Below are 15,002 nucleotides of genomic sequence, written 5' to 3'. Positions count from 1 at the left end.
TAAATTGCTTAGAAATGGCAAAGCATTTTGCCTTTTCAATGTAGGCTAAGCTGCTGAAGCCTATGGACAACAATGAGTCACTCTTCCTAAAGAAGTTTTTCTGTGCCACCCAATTTTCCACCCAGCAGTGTTGGTTCCAGGCTCCATTTTGCGGCTGTTGAGTTTGTTCATTTCAGTTCATGCAGCTTCATTTTCTTTCCCGCTCACAAAATAATTCTTCTCAGCGGTCACTGGGGTTGGCTCACCCGCATTTCCTTTCCTCATTGTGCCTTCACAATTGGAGCAATTTGCAGAGCTATAAACACTTGCTGGAATTCTGGTTTAATGTTTGCTTCCAGTGCGGTTTGCCCTATTTTCTGACATGCATCGTGGTGGATAGTTGCCTTAAATGAGGTAATGGGATTTTTTGCATGAGGGAAGGAGTGTATTTTTCAGTCCATCTCTCTCCCGTCTATGCATTATTCCTTCCAGCAAGGAAAGCATTGACCATGGTTGCAAGTAAACCCAACTTGACCAAACGCTGTCAGGTGGGTTACATTGAAATTTATTAGTCTCTACAGAGAAGCAATGGTAGTGAGGCTTTATAGCAGAGGTGGTTTCCAGAGGAGGCTGTAGAAAGCCTGACATATACACCTCTACCTCGATATAACACGACCCGATATAACACGAATTCGGATATAATGCGGTAAAACAGTGCTCCAGGGGGGGCTGCGCACTCCAGTGGATCAAAGCAAGTTCGATATAACGCGGTAAGATTTTTTGGCTCCCAAGGACAGCGTTATATCGAGGTAGAGGTGTACATACTAAACTGCTCTTGAACCACAGAGATCCAAAATAACCCCTATAGGGTGGACGGACACCTTGAATTCTTTCCGATGAACATAGGAGCTGGAAGCCCCAACCAAGACTGCAGATCCCAACCTCCCACTTCCTGAGAAAGGACTGTTCCCAATTTTGGGGGCTTCCTCGAGACTCAAGTGGTGCCCAGAGCTTGTGCGGACACTCAGCACAGGGGTAAATTTCACCCTCCGAGAAAGAGATGCTCCAGTGGACAGTCCACCAGAGGTTTCAGGGCTTGAAGAGAAGCAGTGTAGCCTAGTGGTTAGAGAACCAAACTGGGACTCAGGAGACTGACCCGGGTTCTAGTCCCAGTTTGGCCACGTCACTTCTCCCTGCATCTTCGTTTCCCCACATGTAACATGTGCCTACCTCCTTTATAATGCACTTTGATCTCTTCTGAAGAAAAGTGCTTTATAAGAGCTAGGGTTATTTATTGTTATGTAAAGCTTCTCCACTCCCCTTTGGCTGGAAATCTTACCAGATCTGTCCCTGAGATGACCAGGTGATATTGGCATTGTTCCAGCTGGAAATGCTGCAAAAACTGTCCCCCATCTTGGGATTTTTGCTTCCACTTTTGGCTTAAACCAGGAACTGCAGAAGCACCAAATATATATAAAAATCATAGCTATGAAAACAACAAACCAAACTTTTTTCAAATCTCAAAACAGTCACAAGAAGTTCAGTCTGAGATTGGGAAAAGGTTCCATCAAGTTCTTCGTCCATCCAGATTGGTGCCCCCAAGTCTCATAATCTCTACCATCCTATTATTGTTCATTAAAGGGAGAAACCTGGAGTGAAACCTGAGATCTGAGCCCCATTGAACACTGGCACAGCCCTAGCAGAAGGCTTCCTAGGGACTTGGAGGCAATGCAACTGATTTCCAATGTGGGGAGATATTATTTTATTAGCGATATTAGAAATGACATTTACCTAGAACCTGGGAAGTATCTGAGCCAGAGATCAGACAAGCTCCTAAACACCCCACAGTTTGAGTCTAAATTTCTGGGGTTTAGCTATAGCCCATTAGCAAGACCCAGGGCCATTTATAAAATTGAGATACATAAGAACGGCCATATTGGGTCAGACCAAAGGTCCATCTAGCCCGGTATCCTGTCTTCCGACAGTGGCCAATGCCAGGTTCCCCAGAGGGAATGAACAGAACAGGTAATCAAGTGATCCATCCCCTGTCACCCATTCCCAGCTTTTGACAAACAGAGGTTAGGGACACCACCCCTGCCTATCCTGGCTAATAGCCATTAATGGACCTATCCTCCATGAACTTATCTAGTTCTTTTTTGAACCCTGTTATAGTCTTGGCCTTCACAACATCCTCTGGCAAGGAGTTCCACAAGTTGACTGTGTGTTGTGTGGAAAAAATACTTCCTTTTGTTTGTTTTAAACCTGCTGCCTATTAATGTCATTTGGTTCATTAATTTCATTTGCCATCAGGTTCATCTTTCCCATTTTTTGGGGGGCGGAGGGGAAGATGTTTGGATCTAAGATTTTAGCCCATGAGCCCCCCTTTGTAAAGTGTTGCCGGGCTGAGGGAGGACAGTATTGTGTTGGGAAAGGCTATCTTGGACTGCAGAGATTGCTACATCACTGATATTGACTAAAAGCTTCTTAGCTGAAATGGTCCATTCAGTGTTCTTAGATTTGTTTTTCCTTTCTGCACCATGCACATTCTAATCTTTGATTTGTTACTTGTTTCAAGGGTTGGCAGACGCTGGCTCTCTTCCCATTATCAGCGCTGCCATTGATTTAGCCTCCGTACTCAGACTTCATCTCCATTGTGATTTGTCCCTGCCAAAGATAAAACATACCCGTGCAGCAAAAGCATTTACCTTCTCCAGAAGCTCCCAGTACAAGCAGCGTGGCATTGCCGGAAGCTTTCTTTGCCTTCCTCTGTATGAAGTATTCAGCTGCAGACCAGAGGCTTTTCTCCACAAAGCTTCAAGCCTCTTAGTGCAGTAAGAATTAGTTTGAAAGCAGGGCAATGGAATTGATTCGCTGCGGCCCTGTGACAAAGAACATGCTTTGCTTAGCAGAGTTGTGCAGGGAGTCGGCATATGTTGTTGCCTCCATTAATAGCAGCCCAAATTTACTTCAATAGTCAACGGTAAACAAATGTATTGCGGGAGCAAATAGATGCAAGTGCCAATGTAGATTTAGAGAGATGCCCCGATTCAAGGCATGTTCACATAGCTAGGATGTCTAGTTCTCCTTATTTGTATGTGTGGGTATTTGCAGGCACATTATTATTTATCTGTACTATGACAGTGCCTAGAGGTCCCATCTGCGATCACGGCCCCATTGTGCAAGGCGCTGTACATACACATAGTAAGACAGCCCTTGCTGTCAGACCAGACAAAAGGCGGATATAATTTTGCAGGCCCTAAAAGGAGGCAGGTTTAGAAAAGACTAAGGGAGGAATATGATAGAGGTCTAGACAATCGTGAATGGTGCGGAGAAAGTGAATAGGGAAGCGTTGCCCTGTTCTGTTCATTCCCTCTGAAGTCTCTAGCACTAGCCGCTCTGAGAGACAGGATACTGGGCTAGATGGACCATTGGTCTGATCCAGTATGGCCATTCTTATGTTTTAAAAGCCACGCCTGTGGTATTTTTTGCTGCAGGATGTCATCATTCAGGCTGGCCAAAATGAATGCCGGTTTGTTTTTCCTAGGACTTGGCTTGCTTTTGAAGAAGGGTATTCAAGGTATTTTTCCTTTTGTTTTTTAACTGTGATGATTTAGGTCAGAGCTCCCATTGAGCGGCGGTGCAGGCCTGAGGAATGTTAATAACAGGCTCCTCAAACTCACGGGGCTGCGTGTGTGTTTATTTGTTTGGAACAGGGATTCGCAAATTATGCAGCATTTGCCTCCTTGGAGATCTATGCACTGTGGCCCCTACAAGGCATAACTCTACCGATAAGCCAGTGCCAGCAAGATAGGTGCATTTTTTTGCTGTTGACCTTTGGAGGAGCTAGCGTTGTGCAATGAATGGAGGCATTGACAGCCAAGTACAAAGACAGGAGGGTAAGAAAAAGTGTTTTGCACCTGGATACACCCAAAGAAGGTGCAGGAATTGAGTCCATGGCATATATGTAGCAGGACATACGGTATCAGTGGTATTTGTGGTGAAGCCCGGAGCATTTCAACACAGTCTATAGAAGTGACTCAGAAGATGATTGCCAAGCAACTAAGAGAACAGCTCAAATGTATAACATTTGTACCAGGCAATTATTACACTTAGTCGCATATAGCCAAAGCCATCTAATTGGACAGGAGCTGTTTAATCTTGGAAGCAAATGTTTTGCACTGTGTGAGGCCAAGGAAAGTGCAGCACGATCCAGGTAATAACAACAATAATAATGATAATGGCTTGCCGTCCTATAGTGCTTTTTATCGGAGGATCTCCAAGCACTTTACAAATGTACATTAAGCCCACTACACTCTTGGGAGCTTTGGAAGTATTATGATGATTATTATTATTATTCTACTAAAGCCCAGAGATTATGTGGCTTGCCAAAGGTCTCAGAGCGAGTCAGTGACAGCACTGGGAATAGGACACAGGAGTCCTGCCTCCCAGGTCTAATCATGCTCCGGCCTGTTTTATTCTGATTAACGATGTTGCTTCTCTGCCCTGATGGCCAGCAACAGAAGCTTAATTGTGCCTTAATATGCTTATTTGTTTTGCAAATTAAGCCATGTAGGAGTGAAATTTCCTCCCATATCAGGGCCCTGAATGAGGAGAGATGTGTTGGAGGTGGAACCAACAAAGCATTTCAGATACCGGTTCCAAAATCTGACCGATTCCTACATTAAAGCTTCTGGGATGTGCCTGAGGTCAATGTGTGATCAGACAGGCTGCCATGTACTGTCCAGCCCTTAGGCCTTGTCTACGTGGGGAAATTGACCAGAACAGCTATAGTGGAATAGCTCCTCACCTTGAGTCTTGGCAGTGTGCTAATTATTCTGGCGGAATAAAGCCGTTTTTATTCTGGAATAGGGTTCACATGGGAAGCTATTCTGCAATAACTATTCCAGTCAATTTCCCTGAGGAAGACAAGCCCGTTACCCTGAAATCATTTTTTCATTTAGTCCTTCATTCACTCCAAGCGGAGATCTTGCTGTAACCCATACTGCAGTCTGCACGTGATGCAAGTTGAGGCTTTGATTCTACTTCACTCTCTTGCTGGAGTATCGCTCTGTCCCACTTCTCTGGAGGCAAGTAACACTGGATTTCTTTCTAGGAGATTATGTTCTTCAGAGCTTCCATATATACAACAAACATTCCCCCCCCCCCCCCCGCGTAACACACACATTTTAAGGTCCCACATGAGCGATAACCCTGCATTCCCTTCTGTATCCCAAAATAAAACTTAGAAGCAATTCAAGCTTTGCTTTGCATGCCATTTTCTTTCCAGTCTGTTTTCAAAGCGATATGGAGGAGTCACCATAAGATAGCGGTGTAAGAGAGCTGTGTCAGTGCTCACCTGCTGCTGATTGGATCTGACAGCTCTGAAAGCTTTTCATCATCGTCACACACAACCATAATAATGTCCCTAACCAAGTGAGTTATCGTTGAAATCGTGAGGCATTATCCGAGCTAAGAGATCAGCGTGACACGGTGTGATGACGTTGGGTGGCGATTATTCTGATCATTATAGCATCTTGAGATACACATTGACCATTCTCCCCCAGGAATATTTTTTTTCCAGTTAAGTATTTCTGCTTTCATGTGTTTCCTTTCCCAGTCAGCTGTTACTGAACATGCAGCTTTAAAATCAGTGGGCGGGGGTGCTGGAGCAATGTGTATAGTGGGGGCACTGAGAGCCATTGAACCAAACGAGTCGGAGAACACTTCAACCTCCCTGGTCACTCAAGTACAGACCTAAAAGATGCAATACGCCAACAAAAAAACTTCAAAAACAGACTCCAACGAGAAACTGCTGAATTGGAATTAATTTGCAAACTGGGCACCATTAAATTAGGCTTGAATAAAGACTGGGAGTGGATGGGTCATTACACAAAGTAAAACTATTTCCCCATGCTAATTCCCCCCCCACACACACACACTGTTACTCACACCTTCTTGTCAACTGTTGGAAATAGGCCATCCTGATTATCACTACAAAAGTTTTTTTCTCCTGCTGATAATAGCCCATCTTAATTGATTACTCTTGTTATAGTTGGTATGGCAACACCCATTTTTTCATGTTCTCTGTGTGTATATATCTTCCTACTGTATTTTCCACTGCATGCATCCGATGAAGTGAGTTTTAGCCCACGAAAGCTTATGCCCAAATAAATTTGTTAGTCTGTAACGTGCCACAAGTACTCCTCGTTCTTTAAACTGTAAACTGTATATGATGAAAAGCACTTCAGGCCAAGAGGCGCAGCAGCACCCCTTGTTCCAGCATCTATCTCAGTGGGCCAGAATCATCCCTGATCTCACTATGGGCTTCAAGAGCTGGGTCAGACTTGCATCGGGAGGTGCTGCAGTTCGGGCTTGAGGCGCTTTCGTGGAGTTACATCCAGCATGATTTTGGCCCAATGCATCCGTCCTGCCATGGCATTGAAAGGTGTATGGTAGATGCTTGAAAGGAAAGCCCTAAGAATGCTGTATTACAGCTCTGATCCCGGGCAAAATGGAACTTAGAGCGTTGGGTTTTCTTTGTGAACTTCCTGAATAGTAGTGGCTTATGCAAGTGCGAGTCTGCTAAGCCCTCACTAGAGACAGGTACAGTGTAGGCTTCCCTGCACTCATGCATAGTCAATACACATCAGGTATTTCGGTGATGGGTGGCAATATAAAACCCTAAGATGGAGCCTGAGCTGCGAAATTCTCTCTTGTCCTGCCCCCCACCGTGGTCCTCACCAATGTACCTAAAAACTGACTTGTAGCTCCAGTACTGTTCCAGTTCAGGTGACCCTCGGGAGCAAATGTCGTCCGCCATGTCCCATTGTGTGATGACATTGTGGGGTGGCTAAATATCCAGACGGGACTCATCTGAGACCATTTGTAACCAAGTCTTCAGAGGAGAAAAGTTAGTCCGTTAATTTTCTGGCATATAAACTGCAGGAAATAAAATACATCACTGAGGGTTGTTAATGCACTTTTATAATTATTAATTTCAAGATGTTATGAAGATGTGAAGTTTAGTGATATAAAAACCACAGAAATTGCCATATCAGAACAGTTCAATGGTCCATCTGGACTTGTTCTTTCTGTCTATCTATCTATCTATCTATCTATCTATCTATCTATCTATGACATTTCTAAGGTATTTTACCATCATGGTGTCTAAGCACTGACAATATCTCTGGCAGTGACTAATACCGCATCCTTCCTGGGAACTGACAATTCTCATAAAACATGCAGTTCTGCACTATTGTGTCAAGGGGGTCAAGTTCTTCCTGACCTGCAGCTGGTGATCCCCAGAAGCCTAAACATTAATTGCTCTTGTGGTTTTCATCCCATGTAATGTCACTGCAGATGCTATTCTTAATCCTATAAATGTCGGGTATAATATATATATATATATATATATATAGAATCAACCTAGAGGACTTGAACATAAGAACGGCTACTCTGGGTCAGACCAAAGGTCCATCTAGCCCAGTATCTTGTCTTCCAACCATGGCCAATGCCAGAGGGAATGAACAGAACAGGTAGTCATCAAGTGATCCGTCCCCTGTTGCCCATTCCCAGCTTCTGGCAAACAGAGGCCAGGGACACCATCCCTGCCCATCTTGGCTAATAGCCATTGATGGACCTATCCTCCAGGAACTTCTAGTTCTTTTTTGAACCCTGTTATAGTCTTGGCCTTCACAATATCCTCTGGCAAGGAGTTCTACAGACTGACTGACTGTGTTGTGTGAAAAAATACTTCCTTTTGTTTGGTTTAAACCTGCTGCCTACTAATTTCATTTGGTGACCCCTAGTTCTAGTGTTATGAGAAGTAGTAAACAACACTTCCTTATCTACTTTCTCCACACTAGTCATGATTTTATAGACCGCTATCATATCCCACCTTAGTCGTCTCTTTTCCAAGCTGAAAAGTCCCAGTCTTATTAATCTCTCCTCATATGGAAGCCGTTCCATACCCCTAATCATTTTTGTTACCCTTTTCTGACCTCACTTCTTCGGATGCATCCGAAGAAGTGAGGTTTTTACCCACGAAAACTTATGCCCAAATAAATCTGTTAGTCTTTAAGGTGCCACCAGACTCCTTGTTGTTTTTGTAGATACAGACTAACACGGCTACCCCCTGATACTTGACACCTTTTCTGACCCTTCTCCAATTCCACCCCTCCTTGGCCTGACAAGAGGGTGGAAAAGGGATTGCAGAGGAAACCCAGTGCCTCCTTCCCCTACCAAAATAATACCAGCTCAGTACATTGTGATGAGGTTGGTTCTGTTAGAGTGGAGATGAAAAACTGGGCAGTGAGGGAGCTGGGTAAGGGCTGTGCAAACTGCAAAGAAGGCAGCAGAGTGGAGAGGAGAGATCTCAGATAGCTTAGACCAGTGAGGTGTGTAATGACCCAGCTCCCCTTGAGACCCTGCTGCCTCCCAGTGACCCTCTGGGGTGCTTGATCAGTATTTAACAAGAAACTCTTTTTATCGTTCATAGGCGATTACTTTGGCATCCTGAAGGAGGAGAAAGTGACAAGCTTCCCGTTTAATGTAATGGACAATCCCATGTACTGGGGCAGCACTGCCTGCTACCTCGGCTGGTCCATCATGTGAGTACAGCTCCGGGCAGTCGTGGGCCACAACCCCTTCACCCTGTTATTTCATCATTCTCTAGGGTCAGTGGCAGTGTTCACTGGGTCTGATTTAGGGCTGATCTCGTGACATGCTGGCCAAGTTAGCTGGGGAGGGCATTTGCCGCTTTGCAGGATCTGGCCCATAAGTGCCACTTGGTTATTACACGCTCCTTGGTGTGTAGGTGAAATCCTGCCTTGTCCTGTTACTGGGAGGAGTAGGGAAGGATGTGAGGAGTCTCTTTCACCCATGTAAGAAGCAGGGAGGGATCTCTCCAGAGAGGGCTAGGAGGTCCACTAAGACAATGCCCCACACACCATGTCCTTGGAGTTCCCAACTGTTGAGCATGTATGATGCAAGAGGGAGCAAGCATTAGCTAGGCCTGCCTTGTGCTCCTCAGAAAAACCATGAGAAGCGTGAGGAGGCCCGCCTGGAGCCATCCTGCCTTGCAGTGCTGGATGGCTCTTGTGCCAGCTGCTGTTTTGTGGGGCTGAAACTGACAGCATTATTCCTATCAGGAGCACAATGGCAGACTATCTCTGGAGACAGAGGAGATCTCCTTCAGGGTGGGATTGTCCCAGAACCCCAGGCGGCTCTAGGTATTGTGGCCAGCCACTAGGGGGAGACATGAGCAGCCATGCCGGGCGGATGTATTACACATGAAAGTGGTGGAACTATTTACTGAGTCGTTTCTGCGGAAAGACGATGTGGAGGTGGCTCATTAAAGTTACTCCCAACATCCTGGAGAGGTGGCATAGGTAAAAGCTCACGACGGGAAATTATCTAAATGTTCTAAACTGTGGGGACGATCTGGCAGTGAAGGGAAAAATGCCATGCATTCTGGCTTTTAATTTGCCAAGTATTACCCCACAATCACAAAAATCACTTGTAAACCGTGGCTATATTTAGCACTAATTTGAGCAAAATAAATAATCTCCACATTCTAGAAAGACAAAACCTTGGCATCTGCTCTTCTGCAGTGCGGAGTCCTTGGCAGACTCTGCAGAATGGAAAAATCAACATCCAGGGCCAAATGTATTCCTGGCGTAACTCTACAGAAGCCAAGCAATTGACACTGAGAATCAGTATGGTCCAATAATTACCTTAAAAAAAAAATGACGAGGACTAGGGGAACCTTGCAAGAACACTCTTGGGTAGCATAACGAAGTTTAATAGACTGATTGGGGGGGGGAGGGAAATGAATAGTATGTATTCTGGCAACTAATGAACAATATGCTCTGTGCTGTATTCTAAGTTTGAAGTGGTTTTCGTGTAATATTGCGTTTAATTTTAGTTGCCCAGTAGCAAACGACAACCACCACAACTTTACATCGGGAACTCAGATCCATACAACATCACAAGCTATTTATTATTTGTTACTGTACCTGCCACGCAGGAGTAGGACAAAACAGAAACTAATTTGGTGATTTTATGACTATATAAAGCCCTGTTTCTTCATTTTCTGCCTTTAATGTACATTGTACTGGTGTAACTGACACAAGTCTTCTCTCTTGTGTGCTTCTCTACTGTACATTTTGCACCTGGGCTGCCTGTTGAGATCAGGGAGAGCTCTGTTCAGAGGGGCTGATCCAACTCCTGTTGAAATTGATGGGACATGGTTTGGGTCTCAAAAGAGTGAAGACTGTGTACTGGAGATGGTGTCAGAGGGAGTGCTCTCCACAGGTGATGCAGTGGGGATGTTGTTGGTGAGAGCTCTGCATACGGGATCAGTGCCCGCAATGCAATGGGAATTACGTTGGCGGGAGCTAGCAAGGGGGACCAGGTGCAGAAGATGCAACAGAGCCAGCACTGGTAGGAGCTCCAACAGCAAGACGCAACCCAGATGCCGCTCATGGGCGCAGCCAGGGCCGTCCTTAGCCATAGGCAGCTGCATAGGGCACCAGTATGTCTGGGGCACCACTCTGCCAGGAGCCAGGACGGAGGGGAAGCAGTGGAGCATGTAAGAGTAGGGTTGGGTCCTAGAGAGAGCCGAATGCGCTACCTGCAGCACAGTCTGAGGGATTGGCTGCTGGGATCTTTGGGAAGGGGTGGGGGAAGGAACTCACCTGTGAGTGTGACTCTCTCCCCCGGCGTGAGGTGAGGCAGGCTGGCTGGCTCTGGCAGTATCCTTTGTTGCCCCCCATAACGTGCATTCTCTCCCTCCCCCTGGACCACCCCCTGTTTCTCCTCCCCACCTCCCCACGGAGCACCCCTCTCTCCCCACTCCCCTCCGGCAGGGCTTGGAGGGGCGGCTCCAGGCACCAGCGCAGCAAGTGCGTGCCTGGGGCGGCCTGCCGGGCGCTGTGAGGGCGGCAGGCAGGCGGCTTTCGGCGGCGTGCCTGCGGGAGGTCCGCTGGTCCCGCGGCTTCGGCGGCAATTCGGCGGTGGGGACGCCGATGGCACGGCACCGGTGGACCTCCCGCAGCCATGCTGCCGAATCCGCATGGCCAACAGACCGCCCACAGGCGTGCCACAAAAAGCCGCCTGCCTGCCATGCTTGGGTCGGCAAAAACATAGAGCCGCCCCTGAGGGCTTGGTTGGGTGAGTTGCTGCCCGGGGGGCTGGTTGGCTGGCTGTAGGCCGAGGAAGTGAAAATGAAAGTGACTCATTTCCTCAGCAGGCAGCCCAAGCAACAGGGCTGGATTGGAATGCTCACACACAGCTGGCTGGGCTGGGGATAGGGTGACCAGATAGCATGTGTGAAAAATCAGGGCAGGGGATTGGGGTAGGGTGAGAGATGTCCCACTTTTATAGGAACAGTCCCAATTTGGGGATCTTTTTCTTATATAGGCTCCTATTACCCTCCCCCGTCCTGATTTTTCACACTTGCTGTCTGGTCATCCTAGGTGGGGGGTAATTGGTGCCTATATAAGACAAAGCCCCAAATATTGGGACTGGCCCTATAAAATCAGGACAACTGTTCACCCTAGCTGGGGAGCGCATCTTTCCCCCGGGCTGGCAGCGATTCATCTCATCTGGGGGAGCTGTGCAGGGCAGGAGGAGCTGCTGTGGCTCCGTGGGTGCCCCATCCCTGAGATCAGATGCTGTGCTAACTTCACCATGGTCTGTGGTGCTGTCGGTGGCGCCCAGTGGCGTGTGATCAGATCTGAGGGTTTGCTGCTGCTGTTGCTACTCTAGACCCCAAGAGGTGGATTTTGGGGTCCTGCAGCTTTCTATCTATCTCCTCCTCTCCTGCAGCTGTTGGACCAGCAGGCTAGGGGTGAGCCAAGCATGAAAGCAGGACTGTGTTGCTATTTAGATTGTCATTTAACAACTTCATTTGCCAAAAATCCTTGCTAACAATCCTGAATCCAATTTCAATATATTTTTAAAAAAATCAATATCTGAGCCAAAAACAGAAAATTAAGTTGTTGACAGTTATTTGTGACAGGTTTGGTTTGAGGCAGGGAGTGGGCCAGTTTTCATTAGAGAAACAAAAAACATTGACTGGCTTTCCTATAGCCCTGTTACTGCTAAATAGAGCCCTCCAACAAATGTAATATGCTCATCCCCTTACTAGTGTCTAGAGTGACCATATGTTGTACTAAGATTCTCTTGCTTTTTTCCCCAGTGAGTCAGTATAGCTTTTGCCAGCCCAGAGGTTGGGCAGCCAATGTCTTACGTTTTCACAATGTTTTGTCCAACTTTCATAAAGTAAATACATGGTTAATATGAGTTAAAAAGGCCAGGGACACTTCCTTGTGAAGAATCTGTGCAGCAGATCATGCTAGAACTGTGAAAATGTCAGTTTCTGATGGAACTTTAGAGGCAGTGATTTATCATGTCTTTCTGGCAGTGCCCAAAATGTGCTGCTATTGCTAACATCTTTCCAAACAAAAATAAGGCACAATAGGACTTCTGTAACATTTCTGTGCTACCTTAATCTAGATGAGATGATTCTGTGCTGACTTCATTTTGGTCACTGTGTGCTTTACCTAGGAATAAAACTAGGGTTATATTTTCCCACTGCTTGGAAACCCACCTTATTAAACTGGATAATGCTATTGATCTATTTACAGTAGAAGGTTGATATAGAGTTGTAACTAGCATTGATGCCCACTATACATTTAAAACTAAAAAGTGGCTTTGTAAAAATGACATGGGTTTCCAACTCTACTGTGTCTCATTCAGGGTGGAGCGTCTTGTGAGGTGTCTTCACACTAGCTCAAGGTCACAAGCTCACAGCTATCCTATATTAGTTATTTTAAATAATATTTCTGATAATCTGACAATAAGGTAAACAGTTATTTCTTTAGAAAACACTCTTAGAAGTTATGTCTTATCAAAAACAACTTTCCAGGTCACAAAAAAGAAAATGGAAAGATGAAATAGGATTAGCTATACAAGCACAGAAGGGTTCTATACTTAAGATTGTACGTCATGAAAACAACAAAGTTGATCAAGAACAGGGTTTCTCAAACTGGGGTCGCCGCTTGTGTAGGGAAAGCCCCTGGCAGGCCGGAGCAGGCCAGTTTGTTTACCTGCCGCGTCCGCAGGTCTGGCCAATCGCGGCTCCCACTGGCCAAGGATCGCTGCTCCGGGCCAATGGGAGCTGCTGGAAGCAGCGGCCAGTATGTCCCTCAGCCCGCGCCGCTTCCAGCAGCTCCCATTGGCCCGGCCCGCTTTCCCTACACAAGCAACGACCCCAGTTTGAGAAACCCTGATCAAGATCATCAAGTAACCGTTGAAGAAAATTTTTATGCAGACGAAGCTCAAGAAACGCAACAACACAGAGAACAATAATTTGAAACAGATGCAGATACAAAACAAGAAATTACAACAGTTGAAACTGTACTAGCATGGGATATAGATGACACTGGCGCATGGCCGCAATCTTTAAACAATGAATTACCTGCCATTATACTTGAGAAAAGCCCTGTGAGAATAAAAGCTCTTGAATATCCTAAAGACATTAGAGGTAGGAAATTCACAGAAAACAATTATTACAAAAGACTTTCTAACGGTGAAATTGTCAACAGAGGGTGGCTTGCGTACTCTAAATGCAAGAATGCTGTATTTTGTTTCCCATGCAAGATTTTCGGTACACCTCTACCTCGATATAACGCTGTCCTCGGGAGCAAAAAAATCTTACCGCGTTATAGGTGAAACCGCATTATATCGAACTTGCTTTGATCCACCAGAGTGCGCAGCCCTCCCCCCCCGCCCCGGAGCACTGCTTTACCGCGTTATATCCGAATTTGTGTTATATCAGGTAGCGTTATATCGAGGTAGAGGTGTAGTTGCAATTTTAAGATAGCAACCATGGGTATTAATGATTGGAAAAATCGTGGTCACACATTACCGCAACATGAAAAGGCACAACACCACATTGAAAGTATGCACAAGTGGGGTGAGTTGAGTGTAAGGTTAAAAAAATCAGACAACTCTTGATGCCCCAAATCAAAAATTGCTGGAGTCAGAGAAGCAGCATTGGCATCGTGTTCTTGAAACTCTATTATCTATTGTTGAGTATCTATCAACAAACAATCTTGCTTTTAGAGGAAGCGTTGAGAAATTATTGCAGCCCAAAAATGGCAATTTTTTGGGCCTTGTACAGCTGCTGGGAAAATTTGACACAGCGATGAGTGAACTTCTCCGAAGAGTAACTGAAAATGAAAATGAAGTACGTGACCACTGTTTGGGACCAAGAATTCAAAATGAACTGATCATGCTAATGAGTGATAAAGTGAGAGACAAAATTGTTTCATTGGTTACTTTGGCAAAATAATTCTAGATTGCACTCCGGACATAAATCATCAAGAACAGACGTCATTAGTAGTGAGATTTGTTGACATTAGTGATTCAGCACAGATTACAGTTAAGGAATCATTTATCACATTTTTAGAAGTAGAGGACACTACAGGTTTTGGACTTCTTCAAGCTCTCCTTGATGAACTAAAATGAATGGGATTCTCCGTAATGAGTATTAGAGGACTATGATAGTGGTGCCAATATGAGAGGATGCATTTCTGGTGTGCAACAAAAACAAGCCTTTTTTGTTCCGTGTGCATGCCACAGCCTTAATTTGATGTTGTGTGATATGGCCAAGTCTTCTGTAAAAGCTATTCCTTTTTCTTTTGGTTTACGTGCTCTTTTCAGCATCCACTCAACCATGGCAAATATTCAAAGCACATGTCAATGGTATTACCGTTAAGCCTCTATCTGAGACACGCTGGGAAAGCAGAGTAGAAAGTGCAAAACGTTGAGATATGAATCCGAGGAAGTTTACGAAGCACTGGTTGCTGTTTCGGAAGAAGCCAGAGATCTAAAGCTAAAAGTGAAGCACAGTCATTGGCCTCTGAAATATCCAGCTTCAAATTTCTAATATCTGTCGTAATTTGGTACGACATTCTTGTTATAACCTCAAGTGTAAGCAAAATAATGCAGAGTCC

General features: G+C 45.4%; 1 protein-coding gene across 2 annotated transcripts in view; it reads left to right on the top strand.

Annotated features, from left to right (window-relative positions):
• Window positions 1–15,002, top strand: part of PEMT (phosphatidylethanolamine N-methyltransferase) — a 107,480-nt gene that overhangs the window by 71,608 nt on the left and 20,870 nt on the right. For both annotated transcript variants that reach the window (XM_024102295.3, XM_005289021.5), the window contains exon 5: window positions 8,477–8,588. In XM_024102295.3, coding sequence (XP_023958063.1) covers window positions 8,477–8,588 — 112 coding nt within the window. The remainder of the gene's footprint in view (window positions 1–8,476; window positions 8,589–15,002) is intronic.

The sequence above is a fragment of the Chrysemys picta genome, chromosome 10 (genome assembly GCF_011386835.1).
Source record: "Chrysemys picta bellii isolate R12L10 chromosome 10, ASM1138683v2, whole genome shotgun sequence".
Classification (NCBI taxonomy): Eukaryota; Metazoa; Chordata; order Testudines; family Emydidae; genus Chrysemys; species Chrysemys picta.
This window is presented reverse-complemented; position numbering and strand designations above follow the sequence as displayed.